This window comes from Rhamphochromis longiceps, linkage group LG14, assembly GCF_057381845.1.
Source record: "Rhamphochromis longiceps isolate RC_006_pf linkage group LG14, R_longiceps_female_GT1.1, whole genome shotgun sequence".
NCBI classification, from domain to species: Eukaryota; Metazoa; Chordata; class Actinopteri; order Cichliformes; family Cichlidae; genus Rhamphochromis; species Rhamphochromis longiceps.
In genome coordinates this window covers 32,621,311-32,640,772 of record NC_140570.1, presented here as the reverse complement: position 1 = coordinate 32,640,772, position 19,462 = coordinate 32,621,311, and the positions used below count along the sequence as shown (strand labels likewise).

At 39.9% G+C, this 19,462-nt stretch overlaps 1 protein-coding gene across 5 annotated transcripts in view; it reads right to left on the bottom strand.

Moving 5' to 3' along the window:
* Nucleotides 1-19,462, bottom strand: part of stard13b (StAR related lipid transfer domain containing 13b) — a 62,131-nt gene that overhangs the window by 24,896 nt on the left and 17,773 nt on the right. The window contains exon 1 of one of the 5 annotated variants that reach the window (XM_085429367.1): nt 532-890. The exons of the other annotated variants lie outside the window; for them this stretch is intronic. Within the exon in view, the coding sequence (XP_085285493.1) occupies nt 532-694 (163 nt within the window). The 5' untranslated portion in view covers nt 695-890. Of the gene's footprint in view, nt 1-531; nt 891-19,462 lie in introns of those variants that run through there. 5 annotated transcript variants of the gene reach the window in all.

Here is a 19,462-nt window from a genome sequence, read left to right as displayed (position 1 = left end):
TTGATGTATTGTTTACACTGTGGGCCCAGCTCTTCTTACATAACTGACCCTATTGATTATCACCTATCTGTATTTGTTATAGTCAGTCAATACCAATTATTTAACACCTCTGCACCCTTGACTACCTGTTGGCTAAAGGTCAAGTTTTTTTTCTCTTCTGCAGCGATACACACAAGCACACCCTGTTTCCGGGTGTCCTGTACATGTGTCTTAAAAAGGCTGTTAACACTGAATTCCACTTTTATCTAGAAATAAGTGAGAAACCAATAGAGATACAAACTGATATGAAAAAGACAATCAGCTTATCCCAATCAAAACAAGACACTACTTTGTCAACATATCATCCTGCAATCACAGCCTCATATTCACAAACACATGACAGAACTTATTCACTCCATGTTTTGACTACCACCTCGCTTAGTCAGTATTCCTCTCAATCCTGGAAAAATGACAAATTCACTCAAAAACCAAACAACCAAAAGAATTGAATAATTGTCTGAACTGTCACTTCTGTCCTAACAAGCCTCCTACCTCCAGCAATCTTCTTGAGTAGTTGCTGCCTGGCAATAATCCTGCCCAACCTGTAGCCAGAGCGTCTGCGGTGATGGTCCATTCTCAGGTATATATCCTGAGTCTCAGGGGTCATACTCCCGAGGCACTCACTGGCCGTGGACTCGGGAAGCTCCCAAAACATAACTGTAATAAGCCCCTATCCCCTGGCTGATAAACACTCAACCACACAGGGTCTGACCAACAGAAAACTTCACATACATGCGTGAAAAGCCTAAAGTGAGCAGAGAGGGAGGGCACAGCGGAGGCTATGGGGGGAGGAGTGCCAACACTTCAGCCTGTCTCTGCAGGCCATGTGACCACAATGAAACCAATTGCAAGCAGGCAGTGGGAGTACTGCCCACCTTTCTGAGCTGAATCCAATGTCTGTGTGAATACTTGTCAACTTCCCCCTGCTCTGGAGGGAAATATAAATACCACTGGAATGCCTATGAACTGAGTAAGGAGAGCAGGAGAGGATGAAGAGGGGTTTGGGAGGGCTTACAAAAATAGTGGCTTTCAGACCCTCCCTGTGCTAGAACAATACTTGTGCTGTTGCAGGTCACACAGGCACCAAATTTACTGCACGAGAAATTCTTGGTGTCGTTTTCGAGAAAACTACGGAACGGGAATGAGAGCGAGAAGTTGTTCTTCATTTGAGAAGTCTCATTTCTGCTCACCCACACCCACCACATAACAGCCTCTCATAACAGCCAGTCACAGGAAGTGCTCTCAGTAGGCTGCCTATAAAGTGTCAGCTACTCACAGGAAAAATAGCTTGGAGTTGGAACACGACTGACCTAATTCCACTTTACTAAACTGAAAAGTAAAGATCAATCTCCAGCAAGTACTTTAATCAGTTCTGATGATCAAAATTAAAGGCTTCATCTCCCTGACACAATAATGTTTAGTCTCACTTTTGTACAATCTGACTATTATTATCATGTAATAGTTCCTCATAATTGCAGCTGTTGTAGCTGGTACACAAAGACTTAATGACTTTCCATTTTCTGCCATGGACCAACAGACATCTATCAAACTGTGACTTTAAATAAAGCTGTGTAGAGCAAAAGGAAAAATTAGGTATTTATGGGACAATCGCTACAACTTATTACAACTTCTTTTTGCATATAATCCCCCTCTCGCCCCCCATTTATTTGTTTATTTATTCATATGCAACTCCGCAAGCTCATTTTCTTGTAAGACATTCCAGGACAGTAACAAAGTAACAGCTAAATCAATGTACAATGCATTAAAATAAAGATAAACAATCACATGCTCCCTTAAACACATTCTTTGTGATTCCCTTATGCTTACTAATGACAGAGCAACACATCCCCTGCAATCCTAAAGCTTTTTAGAAGCTTGTGAAAAGGTAAATGTCCTATCCCAGTGGGATCAGATATTAGCCGCTCTTTGAAACTGCTAGATTGCACCAATGTATGGGCAGTGTAGGTGACAGTTCGGTGCATTCACTTTATTTGTGCTCTATCCAGGCAACTCCACATAGCTTATTATTTCCAGTATTGCAAACACATCTCATTTGGATTATTTTTTGTGGAAAATATCCCAAACATATCCTCCAGAAACTAAACAAAGCTCAGCATAAAAACGGCGTTACAAGGTTGGATTTTTTGACTCCGCCTTCTTTTCAGGTTTTACAAGTAAAACCAAAAATGAATCTCCTCTAAGCTAAAAAACAAAACAAAAAAAACATCTCAAATATTTTCAAAAGCAAGTCACTTACTCCATTTGGAATGGCAAACTAAATCATATATTCTTATGATTTTAAAGTCCACTTCTGTCAGCCAGTTTACACCATAAAATAACAGCCTTCTAATACCTGAAATATGCTTTGGTACCAGCAGACACACCCAGTGCCAATCAAGGCCCCTGCCACTCTCCCAGTGACTGTCCCGGCCTCAGCATACAGGCTTGTCTGTTTAGTGTGAGCATGGCGCCACACACGTGAATAGAGCAGAAATAGGCAAGCGACCAAGTTAAACACAGCCCCTGTCTGTTCCTCTCACTAGCTGGCATAATCCACCCTAGCTTAAACTCACAAAGACCACAATTCAGCAGCACACTTCAGAGCCCGCTTCACATTTTCATAAACTTCTCCCGGGTTTAATGGCCCTCCCCACACCCTCAAGTGGCATGTTTAATACAAGGCTCTCGCTTTTTTAAAAGCACTAGGTGATGGTGCGACACCATTCAGATGATTTCATTGGGTGACGACTCTTTTTTTTTTCCCCCTCTTTTTACACACACACAAACACCTGCATTCATTCATGTTGTGAAAGAATGGCTTAAAGTGTTAGATGCAAAAAATGAGGGCAAACATTTCTGCATATTTCTCTTCCCTTTTGTCTAGACGATGTATATCACCGAGTGCATCATACGTATCACATTACAGAATCAATCTTGTAAATGACAGTGAATGAGATTAATGGTGTCACCGTCTCCGTCCATGCTCAAATACCTGAGCGGTGATCGTGAAAGAGCTACAACATCTTCTGTGTACTCAGAGATGTCCTTGTGTTTAACTTTATGCCGCAAGCCATGATGAAATGGCTGTGGTCTGTCCTTAGAGGGAGCGCAGTGACTCCAGCCCTTATCAAACTTGTTTCAACACGCCACTGTCTGGGTTTCAGAGCTCAACTGCTATACCACATGACAACAGGAATCCAGACTCACATTACAGATGCACAAAAACATACAGAGGCTCTGTCAACATAGCTACCATGTCACAAAGTGGATTTTTATTGTTTATATACCCCATAAAGAAAAAAATAGATATATGTGATACTGGGTTTGAATCATGTCCAGTTCACATATAGCAGCAGTATCACACTTCATTATTAGGCCCAAGCCATAATGCAGACTTTTAATACATGTCAAACTTTCATTGCTTTCCACTCACTTTCTGCCATGTGTGATTACAAAAGGGGAACTTGTATTCTGAATCATCTTGAGTTAGTTGACGTTAGTCTGATGTGGTTTTATTCAGCAGCAGACACATGTATTCTGGACTGGGCAGTCTTGCTTCTGGTGTGGCTATGTTTCCTGTGGCTAAGTTTTAAGAATAACTCTAGTGTGACAGAAGATTTCCACTTCATGAGCCACCACATTTCTGACTGCTGAACTCAGCTCTGCATGATCATCACGCTCAAATACTGCAAGACCAGTTGAGCTCTATATGATGAGGTGGTTAAACTTTTTAACTCGCTTCAGCTCTTGGATGCTTTTTTTTGTTTTTAGCAAGACTTCATGCCTATATTTGTCATTGGGAGTTAATTTAACAATATAAATGCTACAAACCAATTATTTCACCATTGGCTTGTTAATTGTAAGTTTTGCTTCTGCTGGGGGTAAAATTTCCAGATAAAATTACGACAGGAGGACAGTTGCTCAAAGCTGCTTATTGACACTTAAACAAATATCTAGCATACCCATCAGCCAGGTGTGATTCTAAAAAAAAAAACAACTGTTTTCTGGATTTGAAGCTTGAGCTCTAAAGCTAAGTACAGAAGGAATATTTGTGGGTTTAGACACCAGGCATAATCTGCAAATGATCCCCAGTTCAAGATTGGGGGACACACAAAAACCCGATTTCTGGCTTAGATAGCCCTAATGCCAATGCCATACCCAGATAAACTGGAGGTTTTAAGAAGGCTTACTTGTGTAAAGTCTGTACCAAATCAAACGTGCAGATCTGTCTGCTGTGGCAACCCCTTGGGAAATAAGGAAGCAGACCAAAGTATCCAGGATTTATTTATTCCAGGATGCCTATGTCTCCACAATCTATCAGAACTGGACACATAGATCAAGAACGTCTCAACTCACTAAAGTGATGATTGACAGAGAAAACCACTAAACCCTCAGTTTATAAATAAACCAAATATTTTAACACTTTTAAGAGCTGTAATAGATGCGTCACAGTACTGTACAATACAGGCAATCTTGTATATTTGTATTCCTCCACAGAATTCAGTTTCAACACCTAAATGTCAAATAAAATACTGTTACGGCTGACTTCTAAGGCTGCAACACAACTTACTCCAAAGCTCCTAAATAAGCCAAACAAATCAAATCAGGCATTTGACTTAAAGCTAAACTTTCAGTTTGAAAATTTCTGCTTTGCCAACAAAAATTCAGTTTAAGAGGTTTAATTAATGTCTAGGATTTGGACAAAGGCTCAAAGTCTCAAAGTCATAACCTTGGACTGTCACCTTATAATGAAAAAAAAGTTTGTGATTTAAACTTATCTACATAGGCTGGCAGCTCACATCTCTTTGTTTGAATATGTAATGAACACACATTAATCTCAGAGGTGTTGATAAGGCTTATTAAAGCTTTGGTTTAAATTTGTTTGCTGCAGAATGGCCTTAAATGTATCTTCATAATATAAGATACTGTGTAATTTATTTTTAAAAAATTAAACTAAACTTTTAGCCAGTTCGTTAGTATTTTAGGGTGCAAACACACTTGTCGCAACATAAGTTCTTTGTGACATCATAAGTTCTTCGCTGACAGACCAAATCCATCTCGAGTACCTCACTAGCACCATTATCTACATATACACTGAAAAAAGAAAATATCCAAAAATAGAAATTTGTACCGCACCTAGCACCCTAAAAACAGAGAAAAGAAAAAACTTTCAGACAGAGTTCACAAATGATTCAAATCAATTCCCATATGTCAGCCATCTACATCTGGGTCTGGTCTCTATGCAGCATTTGTCCCCTCATTGTTCAGTGTCTGCATAAGCAGCTTCACATGCTGCATATGGAAAAGAATGCAAGATTAATGTGTCAGATATCCAGACACTGGCAAACTCAGCTGCTGCACCAGTGACGTTCCTAAACAGGCTTCACAGCTGAGCCAAGCATGGATCAGATCTGATATGCAACTCTGTGCGCACACTCATAAAAACATCTGGTCTCCATTTGAATGACTACAGCACTTCAAATCCACCAGTGAAGACAGAGCTGTTTTGTCATTCATGTGGTTTTCCCCACATAAGGCGCTATTGTGGTCACTTTACTGCACCTGGCGGTACACTCGGGCAACTGCACAGATGACTGACGTTCACTTCTGACGCAATTCTCTCAGGGCCATTAAGAGAACCAGTGCAACAAAAACTGACCTTGAAATTATTAACTTAAATCGATCCCAGAGTACTCTAAAAATTAAACATTTTCCACATTATGTAACACAGTCTTAGAAGAAGCAAAAAAAATACCATAACATACCAATAACAAAACTGTGCCTATTGTGGTAAATGTTTCCATCTCTTTTGCCATTAAGTGCCACTTCCTCATATAGAGTTAATTTCATACGCATTTCAAAAAGTTAACATGTATGCTGTAGGTGATATTACTTGGAAAATAAAGTTCACTTTCACTGAATAATTCTTGGCAACACATGTGTTGTCACCAAAAAAGGCAGATGCATTTTGAAGGTGTTAAAGAACCTATGTGTAAATATTTTCAATGCAGTCACAAAGTTGCTTCAGTTTGGGTTTATTTGGGATTTTTTTTTGAGCCAAGTATGAGCAAATAATGTAAAGGGAAAAAAATGTGATCTATAATCTCAAAGACAGTGGCACAGAAAGCATGCACAATAATGTTACCCTGCAGAAATACAGTCATTATAACTAATGAAAGAAAACCAAATGAAAACCAATTTCTTATGAACACAATAATAACTTAACGTAAATTATGTGACAGAAAATAAGATCAAACATTGCTTCATTCAATCTCATTCACTTCATAAAGCTGGTGAAATTACTTATCAGCGCCCCCTTGCGACCCCACTGTCATTTGAAAGTAATAAAAAAAATCGACGCTAATAAAGGAAAACTCTCCTACAGAAAGGTATTAAACTGTATTTATTATAAGTTTATGGCATTTATTAGACAGTTTTTTTAGTTTGCTGCCTAACTACCTACACCTTCAACTGAGCGCAACTAAAAAAATAATTTTTAAAATTGTAATATTAGACCAGACTACATGCACGCGTGGAGTAATTTTTAGGATAAACAGTATCAATAGTGTCTAGACAAAAAAAAAATCTACCAACACAAAACAAATTCATAGCCTACCACATTAAGAATGTGTTTTCTTCTTAAATTCTCTTTAAATGTCACTCTGATCAGTGTGCAATAATAAAACAATAATAATTGTTATACACGAATTATATACGAATTAAAGAACTCTTCCCAGTAATAGGATGGGGTCACCTCAGTCTCTGCTGCGGTGGATGACACTCTATTCCAGCCTATACCGCGGGCTAAGATCTGACCTGAAGCGGGCTACTGACCTGCCAGTCTCCGCTCTCTGACACCCTTCCAGAGTAAATCCCAGGCTTTGGATGTGGAGCTCCACAGCTGCTCGCTGAAAGACCGCCGGAGCTTCAGTTTCGCTGACCTTCTTTTAGAATTCATCTCAAATCCTCCACTCGGACATAATAATAAACTCCTCCTGGTATCTCACAAACCCCTTTAAACACCCCGACACAAAATCACCTTTTTCCCGGCTTCAAGTTCTTTCTATAGTGGCGGCAAACCTGACTCCGGTGACCGGTCTTCAAACGAAGTTGTCACCATTTCAAGGGGAATTAAATGTATCCCCCCCAGTTAAAAACGGAAATCAGCAAGACAAGTAAAAGTAAGAAAGTGACAGTAAAGCATTAAGCGCGGCTTTCCCACTTCACACCAGATGTGTTTGTGTGCGCGCGTGTATCGACATACAGCACTGTAGTCGTGATGCCTTCAAGTACCGTGGGAAACATGGAAATTGTTAGAAGAACCGATAAGATCCTTACAGCGAAACAGTACATAATATCTGGGAAAGAATCAGCGGAGCTTAGAGGGCTGGTGTGAGCAAAAGTGGTTAGATTACATAATTTTAAAACCCAGTTTTGAATAAAATAGAATCATGAGTTTATGCATTTAACAAATACGTTTACAGTATATAGAGTACAGTAGAAGAAATATTAGCTACCTTTAAACCCATGTCAGTGAAGTCAACATTAGCCTATGACACATTTATTATATGTTCTCGGTTTAATATTTATTTTTTTCAGAACATAAACACACATTTTGTGCAGCAAAGTTTTCTGGACTCCATCGTGAAACTGACTCTGTCATTTGTAACGCTGGCTGTCATCTTATCAGCACTATTACAGCTGAGCAGTTAATACAATATTGTGTACAATGTTAACGCTTTGCATACAAAGTTACTTTTTAGATTAACGCTTCCACAGTTGTACTCGTTCAATTTTCAAGTGGTGCCCAGGTCTACGTAGGGCACTTGAAGGCATCACGAGCTACAAACCACGCAACACCGCAAATACACACCGTGGCTCTCAAATGACAGAATCCACAAGCGAGCAATCACTTTCTCCTGTACTGTCACAATATTCTAATATGAAAATCCAGAAAAATAGCACTGAAATAAATAAATCCAAAATTAGACAAATGCTCTATTATAGGTATTCTTTGCGTGTGATGATTAATAATAATTATTCAGTTATTTTACTTACAAATTTGTGTATTATCTTTACAGTCAGTCTTTCTTTATTAGGTATAACTGACAACTCACATATAGTCTTCATCAGGCAAACCCTGCTAGTACCAGGTTGAACTCCCTTTTGCCTTCATAGCTACCTCAGTCCTCTGCCTTAATTCTGAAAGTATCACAGACTTCCACATGCATGATGCAAATCTCATGTTCCATCACATCTTAAAGGTTACCTAAGATCTGGTGGATGACAAAGTAAATGAAATACCATCCTGCTGGAAGATGCTCAGAAGATGGATACACTGTGGTCATAAATCAAATCAAATCAAATCAAATCAAATCACTTTTATTGTCACATCACATGTGCAGATACATTGGTACAGCACATGTGAGTGAAATTCTTGTGTGCGAGCTTCACAAGCAACAGAGTTGTGCAAAATACAATAATGTAAACAAGCAAAATACAAGAATGGCTACATCTGAAACTAATAAATATATGTACAATATATAATAGTATATGCATTTCTGGATGTGTATACTAAATATTTTTCTACGTGTGTGTGTGTGTGTGTGTGTGTGTGTGTGTGTGTGTGTGTGTGTGTGTGTGTGTGTGTGTGTGTGTGTGTGTGTGTGTACATATTTTACAAATTAAATTAAAGGGATGGACATGGCATTTAAATGATACTCAGTTGGTGCTAAAGGACCCAACGTATACCAAGAAATTCTTCCCCACACCGTTACACCAACAGCAGCACCCTGACCCATAGATACAAAGCAGGATCGATCCATGCTTTCATGTTGTTTACACCAAATTCTGACCCTACTACCTGAATCTCGCAGCAGAAATCGAGACTCATCAGACCAAGTAGCAACATTAACATTTTCAACTGTCCGATTTTGGATTGATCAACAAAAATTCTAGCTTTAGTTTCCTGCTCTTAGCTGACAAGAAAATCACCCAGTGTGGTCTTTTACTGCTGTAGCCCATCTGCTTCAAGGTTTGGCATGTTGCACATTCAAATAGGGTCTTCTGCATTCTTTGGTTGTAATGAATAGTTGAGCTACTGTTGCCTTCATAACAGATCGAAGCAGTCGGGAATTTGTTCTCTGACCAGTGACATCAATGAGGCATTTTTGCCCTGAGAGCTGCTGCTTACTGGACATTTTTTCTTTTTCTGGACCACTCTCTATAAACCCCAAATACTTTTGTGTGCTAAAAATCCCAGTAGACCAGCAGTTTCTGAAGTACTCAGACCAGACTATCTGACACCAACAACCATGCCACATTCAAAGTCACTTTCTTCTCCATTCTGTTGCTCAGTTTTAACCTCAGTCCAACAGGTCATCTTGACCATGTCTACGTGCCTGAATGCACTGAGCTGCTGTCATGTGATTGGCTGATTTGATATTTGTGTTAATGAGCAACCAAACAAGTGCACCTAATGAAATAGCCTATGAGTGTATGCGTTAGCTGTTACCAGAATTTGCACCTCTGTTCGGGACAATGTGGTCTATTACTCAAAGCTTAACATGGGTTCAGAGTGTTCTCCCCAGGTAGGTCTGAGCAGGTTACATGTTTAAGAAAAAACAAATAAATTTCTTTTTACAAAAATGTGCAACAAAAATACTAACGCAAGAAAACATCAGGTCATCCCTGAAGAATAACCACAGTAAGCTCTTCTAAGCTGGCAGCTGCCATTGAAGACAGCAGCTTCAATGATCGTTCTACCATAATTATTTTAGGAATTTCCTCCTATTATTGTATGCTCGCTCAGGCAGTGCATGACCTAAATGCAGTGATATCATATCAGCTGAATTCATTTCATGGGCACCAGCTGGGATTGCTGCTGTAACAGGTTTAAATCCATGCTAAACACACAGGATGACACTTTCTGGAATAACTAAACCTCTGCTGACCCCAGCTTGCCCTCTCAGTATGAAGCTGATGTGACAGTGCTGAAATTAATAAAAGACAAAGACCCTTTTTCTCCTGAGCAGGACAGGTGATTTAAACATTATAGCAAGGTCACATAGTGAGATATCTCTGTACCAAAGTGTGTGCAGCTGAGAATATTAATGAAGGGCTCCGTTTTCCATTTGTTCTGTTTGAAAGTGAAATTATACGATGTTAGGGAGAGTTAGAAACTGCACGTAGGAGCCCATAGAACTCCTCTGATCTTAGCTTATCTGACATGACAACAATAACAGCTGCATACTTCTCATTTTATGTTGCAAACATCAAATACTTCCAACCAGGCAAAATATCAAAATTTACACATTTACCGTTTTCTCAGTGTGTAACATCCTTTTTCTGTATTTCTATAAAAAGCGATCTGTCACTCTTAGCAAGTGACAGGAATGAAATGTATTTCAGAAAATATAGATGCTTTTTTTAGGCTCGCCACTGGCCTGTTCCGCAGCCAGTGATCAGTGTGGTGCTATTTTCAGCACCACTTATTCACCTCAGGCTAAAATGTAGCTCGGAGGACTAAAACACACGTACACACTTCAGTAAAGAAGCTGCTTCATTTGATCCTGTGAGTCTTTTAGAAAGGGTCAGGGTCAGGCCCAGTCAAGCACTTTGTTTTCCACTGGTCACATGACCCAGGAAGCCCACAGAGAAAAGGCCAGAATGTCAACAGACAGCACAATATCTAATTTAACACAAAAGACAGTAACAGCTGTTGACGTTGTCTTTCTGGGGGAGGTTTTTTATAACATGATTTTTGTCACAAAGAACCCATCTTGATGCACCTGTAGTAGACACGGGTTGAAAAAAGGACAGTGAAGACAAGATCTTGGCAATGTAAACAAGGGACGAGTCTCTAGTCTCAGTGACGTAGAAGGCAAGAACGGACAGATAGACAATACCAACCCTGTCATCTTCTAAAGAGCAAAGGTGATGGAGGAAGAACAGCAACTAGATTTTGACCTCTTTTGACATGAATCACCAAAGAGGAAAAAACGCAATCTACTTACTCTAAAAAGAAGCCACTTGGACAGTAAAGACGAGCATTATCACACTGTGGATCATTGTGGCTAGACAATGACTTAGCCTCTGGAGCAGTCCTTGGCAGCAGAAGTAATAGCAGATGCAAAGAGAGGAAACATCAGTCAGCTTGAGAATGTTTTCCTTTTGCTGACTCACCCACTTGTTTATTTTGGCCAGGCAGCACTCGTTTTCCCGTTTTCCCCGAAAAAGTGCTGTACTTTCTGGACTACATTTTTTTTCTCCCTTGTCCACCCTCTCTCTCCATCCTTCATAAACACAAACAGATAAACACACTGATATTTACTCATGCATTATATGTCTGCATTTGAACAGTTCCAGAGTTTGAACCGTTGTCTGTGCCTATGTCTGGTGACAGATGTGGAATGCTGTCCCATTGCTGTAGTGGGAAAATCCCCGATGCGAGGAAACTGATTTCTCCTCCTTGAATAGGTCATGTTCTTGGCCAGGAGGTCTTACACCAGGCCCCCTTGAAATGTCTGGGAGATTGCACTTCCCAGCCTAATGGAAACAAAGCACAGGGAATGGGGAGATCGCTCCTCCACCTCCATCCCTGCCCCTGAGGGCTTGTCTCAGGCATGTGCTATAAATTTCCTGACCATATATTCCCAAGCCGAGTTCATTTTTCCAGCAGAGCCACACATGTGGTGTATATCTGGGTTTAGATTATGTGGTTGAGGAAGGAGGGGCTGACTTTGGTCCCAATCCATTAAAGTGGCCACTAATTCTGTTTTCTTAAAGGGCCGTCTGTTGTAACGTAATGGTTTCTTCCTTTAGTAAGGCTTGTTCTTTTTAAAGCCATTAAATCCAAAATAGATGATCATTTACTTTTAGTCTTTCTTCAACAGATTAACTGAGATTTTTCATGTTTCTTCATATCTTGTTATTGCAGTAGAAGTTTACATAACTTGACATCCTGAATTAAACTATAAGTGAGGTAAAACTCAAAAACATATACAAATATTCCCCATGCCATGAAGCTTCTGTAGATGCGTAAGTCCACAGGGGTCAAAGTTTGTAAAAACAGGCTTGAGGAATGTAAAACTGGCATGACAAGCGTATGTGGCTATTGTTTAATTGAATGACAAAGCATGTAATGCTGTCAGGTCTGAATCTCTTAAAGCTCTGCTGCCCACAAAAATCCATGGGAAAACATTTACACAACTCTTGGGCACCTGGTTTCTATTAGAGCAATGAGGATTTAATCACAGAGGTACACTTCTCTCTCAATAACTGCTTCTCAATAACAGCTGATGTAAAATGTTTATTAGCTTGTGCTCCATGGTACCTTCAAAGCAATCAGCGGCATACAGCTGACGGGATTACTTTAGAGAAATTACATCTCGGACGAGGTTCTTATTCTCATGGCATCAAACCTAACCATTTTGTCAAAGTCGCCGGCATCTCAAATATACACACAAGCTGTCTTTTGACTTTTGTGCTGTGATGCAGCCAATAGCGACTCATCTCACATTTAAGAGATGCAATAGGTTAATCTTGTGAACAGGCATAATTTAACCCGTCAATCTTTTTTTTGTGTGAACTTAACCAAGAAAAAAGGAATGAAAGTGAAAACTAGACACAAACAAGCAAACTGAATATAGCTTGAAGAGTTTGTCAGTGGACCATGATCTGCACTTGTTGCTATCACTGGTGCATTACGGCATCAACACAAAGGCACATTTTATGCCTCTCAAACATAACTGTGACATTTCATTGAATCCCATTTGTTTTCTTCAGCAGGGCCTTAGCCCTAATGACACAAACTGAAACAGGAAGTTACTGTTTATAGCTCAGGATAAGCATTTTCCAAGAAGACAGAGTTAAAATGCTAACAGAGACCAAAGTAAAAATTGACAGCTGCTTAAAATTAAAGCCACAGCAAGTGTTTGTACTCTCCCCTCCCATGACAAATGTCAAATAGGACATCAGAAGTCACTCAAAAGTCATTTGAAGTTGTTACAGTTGGCTTTCAGAGATCTGAAACTCCTTATTATGATTAGTAAACCACATTATTTCCCAACCTATGAGTTGCCACTTTGGGAATTCCTAGACCACATGCTTATAAAACAAAGTTAGGTTAACAACATCGGGGGGTGGGGGGGGCAGAGCCCACTTATCTCTGTCCCTCAAACAGTTTTCATAATGAAGCACATGTGGAATCGCCAAGCCTATTGCCAAAAATTCTGCTCAACTCATCAACCATGATAAGCTGGATGTACAGTACAGGTATTGTTTTCACACTGAGAAACAAACAAGTCCTAGTGGGCCCTTGAGTTTTAAAGCCAGTGAGCCAGAGAGCAGAGAGGATGCAGGAAGTCTGCTCTGCTTCAGCCTGCTATTGCTCTTTGATTACTGAGCCAAATTGTTCAATCAGGTCTGAAACCACAAGAAAGCTGCAGTGCTACACCGCCCAAGGACAGAGCTTCTTTTAAGAGCGTGCTGTGTTTTTTTTTTGTTATCTGGGTACAAGTGAAAAGGGAACGGCTATCTAAATCTCCAGCAGCATGGGTGCCTGTAGCCTTGCTTCAGTGCAAAAACACACAGTGCGTGATGTGAGATGTGCCACGCGATTGGTCAACCTGAGGATGCGGAGGCAAGGGCTCGAGGCCCAGCGGAGGAACAGACTTTTTGCCTCCCTGCAACATCTGGAATCTCTGTGGTTTATGTGGGAAATTTGGAAGGCCACTGCGAGAGCCAATGAAGTTATTGTATCTAAACTGGCCCTGAGGAAATGTTCTTGGCTTCGAAGTTGAGTGTGTGTGTGTTTTGCAGGAACACTGAGGTACAAAGTGGATCACCAGATTCGATGAAGCTTTATGTGAGGAAGAAGTTATTGTTTGCATTCATTTCCAGTAGATTGGTAAACATTTACACACAAAAGGAGACACGTGGACATGAGCCGGTTGTCTGTTTAGTCACCAACATCCTGGTGTGGGACCCTAAAGTGGTGTGTCTTTTCCTGGCTCATTACTTCCTCAATCTTCTTTCTGCTTTTCTTCTCAGCTGAGTGGTGGACCAACCTGGTAGCTTTTGTGTTGCTTCACACACTCACTCACACACAGAGTTTCTGCCCTTGTGAAACTGGCCTGCGTCCTGACACGGCTGCCCATGTCTCCTTCGGCTTAGTTTACAAAACCCAGGCCTGAATTATCCCAACGTGCACACCAACTCAGGAAGCTGATCCCTAAAGGATTTATTGCCTGCTTTTTTCTCTAATTGGCAGCATGGGTGTAATTGGGAATGAGAACAATAAACCCGTTTCCGCTCCATGAAGGACATACACTTGGGAGATAGTGTCTGCTCAAACAGCTTTGCGAACACACACAATACACAATGACAGGATCAAACCAGATGATTTATACTGGGCAATAAATTATGCTCCACGATCTAAGAAACTGTAGAACATGATGATCTCATTCAGTGCAAGGGCCTTGGAGGCATTATTAAATGATATTATGTGCTATTGCATATATGATTGCTAAAATAATTGCAATGAAAATGTTGAAACTGCAATGAAAACTTTAAAAGATTTCAGACCTTGTTAACCACGCTGTTCTGTAATGTTTGCACAACCTTGACAAATTACTGTATATACAAAGAAAAGTCCAGAAATACTAGCAGTCCAGCCCACCTCCACCCCCACCCTTGCTCTCCCTCTGAAACTGCCGAGCTGGCCTCTGCTCTCAGGAAACCGCAAGTCGTTTTCCATCTTTCCATGTGTGGAATTTTTCATGCATTTGTCATGCCAGCAGCACCCTTTATAGTCTGAGCTGCATCTATCTGCTTATAAATTTAGAGCATGATGTCACTGATCTGGCACCTGTCGGGAAACAGCCAGAGGGGAATAAAAATAATGGGACGATTTTGTGAACGTTAGTTTTTCTGTGGTAATAGTGGTAGTAGTAAATTAATTTAGGAAAAATTTTCTTTTTCTTTCGTCTTTATGAGACAGAACAGCTGATGTCTAAATCCTTGCGCTTCTGGCCAGCAATCACATCTTTGTCATGAAACACTGCGTGCAAATTATAGCACCTTTCCTTTAAGGACTTTGTGTGCTGACTAAAGGTGCCATACATACTTGTATGTGGCATGGTCAAAAGCCTCTCAGCTGCTGACATTGAAGTTAGATGGTTTGGACACAGGAGGGATAGTGGATATATTGGAAAAAGGATGTTGAACATGGAAAGGAAAAGAGGAAGACCACGGAGAACATTCATGGATCTAGTAAAGGACATGTGGGTTGGTGTGGGAGAACAAGATACAAGGGACTAGGTGAGTTGGAAGCAGATGATCAGCTGCCGCAGCCACTAAAGGAAACAGCTGAGAGGAGAAGAAGAACTGAATTAAGGTCTAAGTCAGTCATCACTTCTTATGAATTGGATCTCAAAGGGTTCATTCTACTGCTAACAAGAATAATAAATCATCTGGTTTGGTGTTGCTTACAGCCTATATATAATATATCGTCTCACGTAGCAATAATATCACAGAAAATCAAATAATGTGGCAGCCAAGTCAACAGTGTGTGCCCAATTTTACAGAAACATTTTGGAAAATATATTCACATTTTTTGTGTTCTCAATTTGGATTTGGAGGAACTTGATGTTCTTACATCCTAACTCTATCCAGCACCTTTGGGATGAACTTGAAGACTGGAAGCCACCCTTATCACCAGCATCAGTGGCTGACCTCACTAATCCTCTTGTGGCTGAACGAAAACAAAATCTCTGCAGTCAGGTGTAAGAATCTTGTGAAAAGCCTTGAGGAAAAAAAAAAAAAAAATCGCAGGCTGTTAAAAGTATTTGCCCCTTGCTGATTTTTTCTTTTTAAAATATTTTTTTTTTTTGCATATTTGACACATTTACATGTTTCAGATTATCAAACAACATTTGAGTAAATATAGAACACACTTTTTGTACGAGGATTTCATTTTTCATTTTGGAAAGCGGAGTTCAGTATCACTACCCAGACCTAGGACTGATTACTGTCAGACCTGCTGACTCAATAAACCACTTAAATAAAAGTGTATGGCAAATATAAGCAGACTAAAACACCCCAAAAAGTAAAACATTATGCCATGATCTAAAAACATTCAAGAACAGCAGAGAATCAAAATCATTGACATCAATCTGTCTGGAAAAGGTTATAAAGCCATTTCTAAGGCTCTGGGACTACAGCAAACCACGGTGAAAACTTAGAACAGTGGTGAACTTTCCCAGGAGTGTATGACCTACCAAAGTTACTCCAAGAGCTAGAGTGTTATCCAGGAGGTCATAAAAGAATCTAGAGAAACATATAAAGAACTGCATGTCTCACTTGTTTCAGTTAAGGTCAGCGTTCATGTTTCAACAATGAGAAAAAGACTGGACAAAAATAGCCTCAATGATAGAGTTCCAAAGTGAAAATCACTGCTGACTAAAAGATTTTTCACACTTTCACACAGAGATAGGTAGTTTATTTCCTCTTAATAGATGAAATCACCATTTAAAAACTGCATTTTGTATTTACTCAGGTTATGTTTGTCTAATACTAAATTTTGACTGATGATCTGAAATATGTAAGAGTAACAAATGTGCACAAAGAAAGAAAGGAGGAGGCAGATACATTTTCAAAGCACTGTAGCTGTATATTCATGCTTATGGGTTTTCCGAGGTTTCACAATCTCCTGTGAGTGTCTACACAATTTTGGACATATTTGTACTGGATTCTGGATGTGTTCTAACAAAGAGAAATAAAGCTACAATAACAATTCAAGGAAAATAGGAAAATGATCAGAGTTCCTTCAAAATGATCCATTCCTTGTTCTTCCCCAGGGAAAAATGCGACACTTAGCTAAGTATGGAATGAGAATGAGGTCAGACCATAACAAAGAATAACAACAGAGTTATTATTCCTTCACACAGCCTAAAACGTACATCTGATTTCAATACTAGCCCCACCAGCCCACTTTGCTTGTATATGTTCTGATTAGAACTGCGTAGGTGTCAGGCTATGTCATCTACTACTCACATTCCCATGATGCTCTTGTGATGTGTATATTATAGTCTCTAACCAGCCTCCAGGGAGAGAAACGGAGAGAGCGACTGCAGCTGTCTGAGGTCACAGTCAGTCTCCATCAGCAGGCTGTGACCCTGGGTGACACTGGAGTTTGAGAACAGCTGAAGAATATGCAGGAGTAAAAAAACAGCAACCCTGCTTTAATGCATTACTAGCCATGGACATTATATAATACCCACTGGTGCACCATCTATAGCCGGACTGGTGATTTATAATAGCAGTGTATACATAAGGCTCAACAGAGGAGTCATTTCACAGTGAGAAGGATTCTCATGTTGGCCAGTTTCACTGTGGGAATCATGAGTAAGGCTGGTAAATGGTTCTAGCTCTACTGTGCATTTAATCCCAATCATCAGAGCCTGATTAAACTTGACTTGGTGCCAAGGGGAACTGTCCAGGGAAGTCAACATTGTCATATTAGTTTTATACTGTTAATAGCAGACTAGAGAAAACATCTGTGGTGATGTTTTACATAAATAAGTACAGGTTTTTTTCAGTTTTCACAGTCTGATCAAAAACACCTGGGCCTTGTACACAAAGCAAGCAACTAGCTCTTACTGTGGATTTTACAACCCCTCTGCAGTTCAGTCTCAGTCATCAGGATCATGAGCGAAATACTTCATAGGAAATAAGATGTAACTATAATATGTGAGCAGAACAAATTAGTTAAAGTAAAAATTAATTTAAAATAGAATCTTACTGTATATACAATGTGATCTTGGATGGTACTGTATAGTATCCACAGTAAGCTTTGTGCATGCAAGCACTTAAGCATAACAGATTAAATTGACCATCTATGCATGCCATTATTAGTTAAATTAAGCATTCAGTGTGACACACTGGTGCAGGGTGTAGCACTGTGGTTTTTTCAGTCTGCTCCTGTTTCTTCTCACACAAAAGTAAGGCATGCATGTTCAGTTAATTTTGGTGATTCTCAGTTGTTCATAAGATATCTGCTTTCTATTTGTGTTAGCCCCGCAATGGGCCAGTGTCAGCTGGGATAGGCTTCAATTCTCCTGCAATCCTAACTAAATGAGTGGTTATTGAAAAACGGTTGAAGGATAGATTTTGGTCATTTCCTCAATGTAGAAATTATTGTCCCCTCTGTTAGATCAATACAATCTGCTGTAAAATGTGCTGTTATTCAGTGTGCAAAAAATATTTTTAAATTCAAGTTTCACTGCTTATATTTACAGTCATATGAAAACTTTTTTCAAAGGACACTATGCAGTTCTGTGGAAGTGAAGTACAATTTTTCGTAGAGAAATTTTGCCACTCTTCTTTACATTGCATCAGTTCACCGAGGTTTGCATGTATTCATTTATGCTCGGTTCTCTTAAGGTCCCACCACAGTAATCAATCAGGCCGAGGTCTGAACTGGGGTATTGCAACACCTTGATTCTTTTGTTTTTTAGCTGTTCTGTTGTAGATTTGCTGCTGTGCTTGGGGTCATTGTCCTGTTGCATGACCCAGTTTTGGCCAAGGTTTAGCTGTCAGACAAATGGCCTCACATCTGACTAGAATACTGTGGCGACAGAGGACTTCATAGTTGATTAAATGACTGCAATGTGCCAAGGTCCTGTGGCTGCAAAACAAGCCCAAGTGCCTAATAGTTGGTATGAGACATTTGTGCATATGTGCTAAGTTTGTTTTTTGCCAAATGTGGAGCTGTGTATTTCACCTCCACTTTGGGTTATGTTTCTCCAAAGGACATTGGTCAAGAAATGGTTTGTTCAGACACAACTCTGCAAACCTAAGCCCTCTGCAATCTTTCTCCTGAACAACTTACTTGTTCAGTCATTTTCTAATTGCGCTGTCATGAAATTTAACATTTAACATTCTAAGTGAGGCCTGTAGAAGCTGAGACGCAGCTCTTAAGTTTTTTTTCTGTAATTTCTTTGAGCATTGCACAGTCTGACCTTGGGGTGAATTTGAAGGGACGCCCACTTCTGGTAAGATTGAGGTAAACGCTCCAAAGCAGCAGACTGCCTAAGCTTCTGCTTTTATAGAGATGGACACACCTGCTGATCATTAATCAATCAAGTGCACGGGATTAGCAGCACACTGGTGCAACTTATCCTTTTAATTCCGAAGGAATCAGTAAGGGTGTACTTAGTTGTGAAAACTCTCTTTTCCCCCTTTGTTTCCCCTTTGTTTTTCTTATAATCAGCAGCAAGAGATTTCCACACTGAAAGTAGATTAGCATATGTATTCAGAGACAGGATCTGTGTAAATGAGAGTATTAGAGGGAAGCCTCAGCCTGACAGTTCTGGGCCACAGAGTGCTTTTTAAGCCACATTTGTGTGATTTTCTCTCAGAC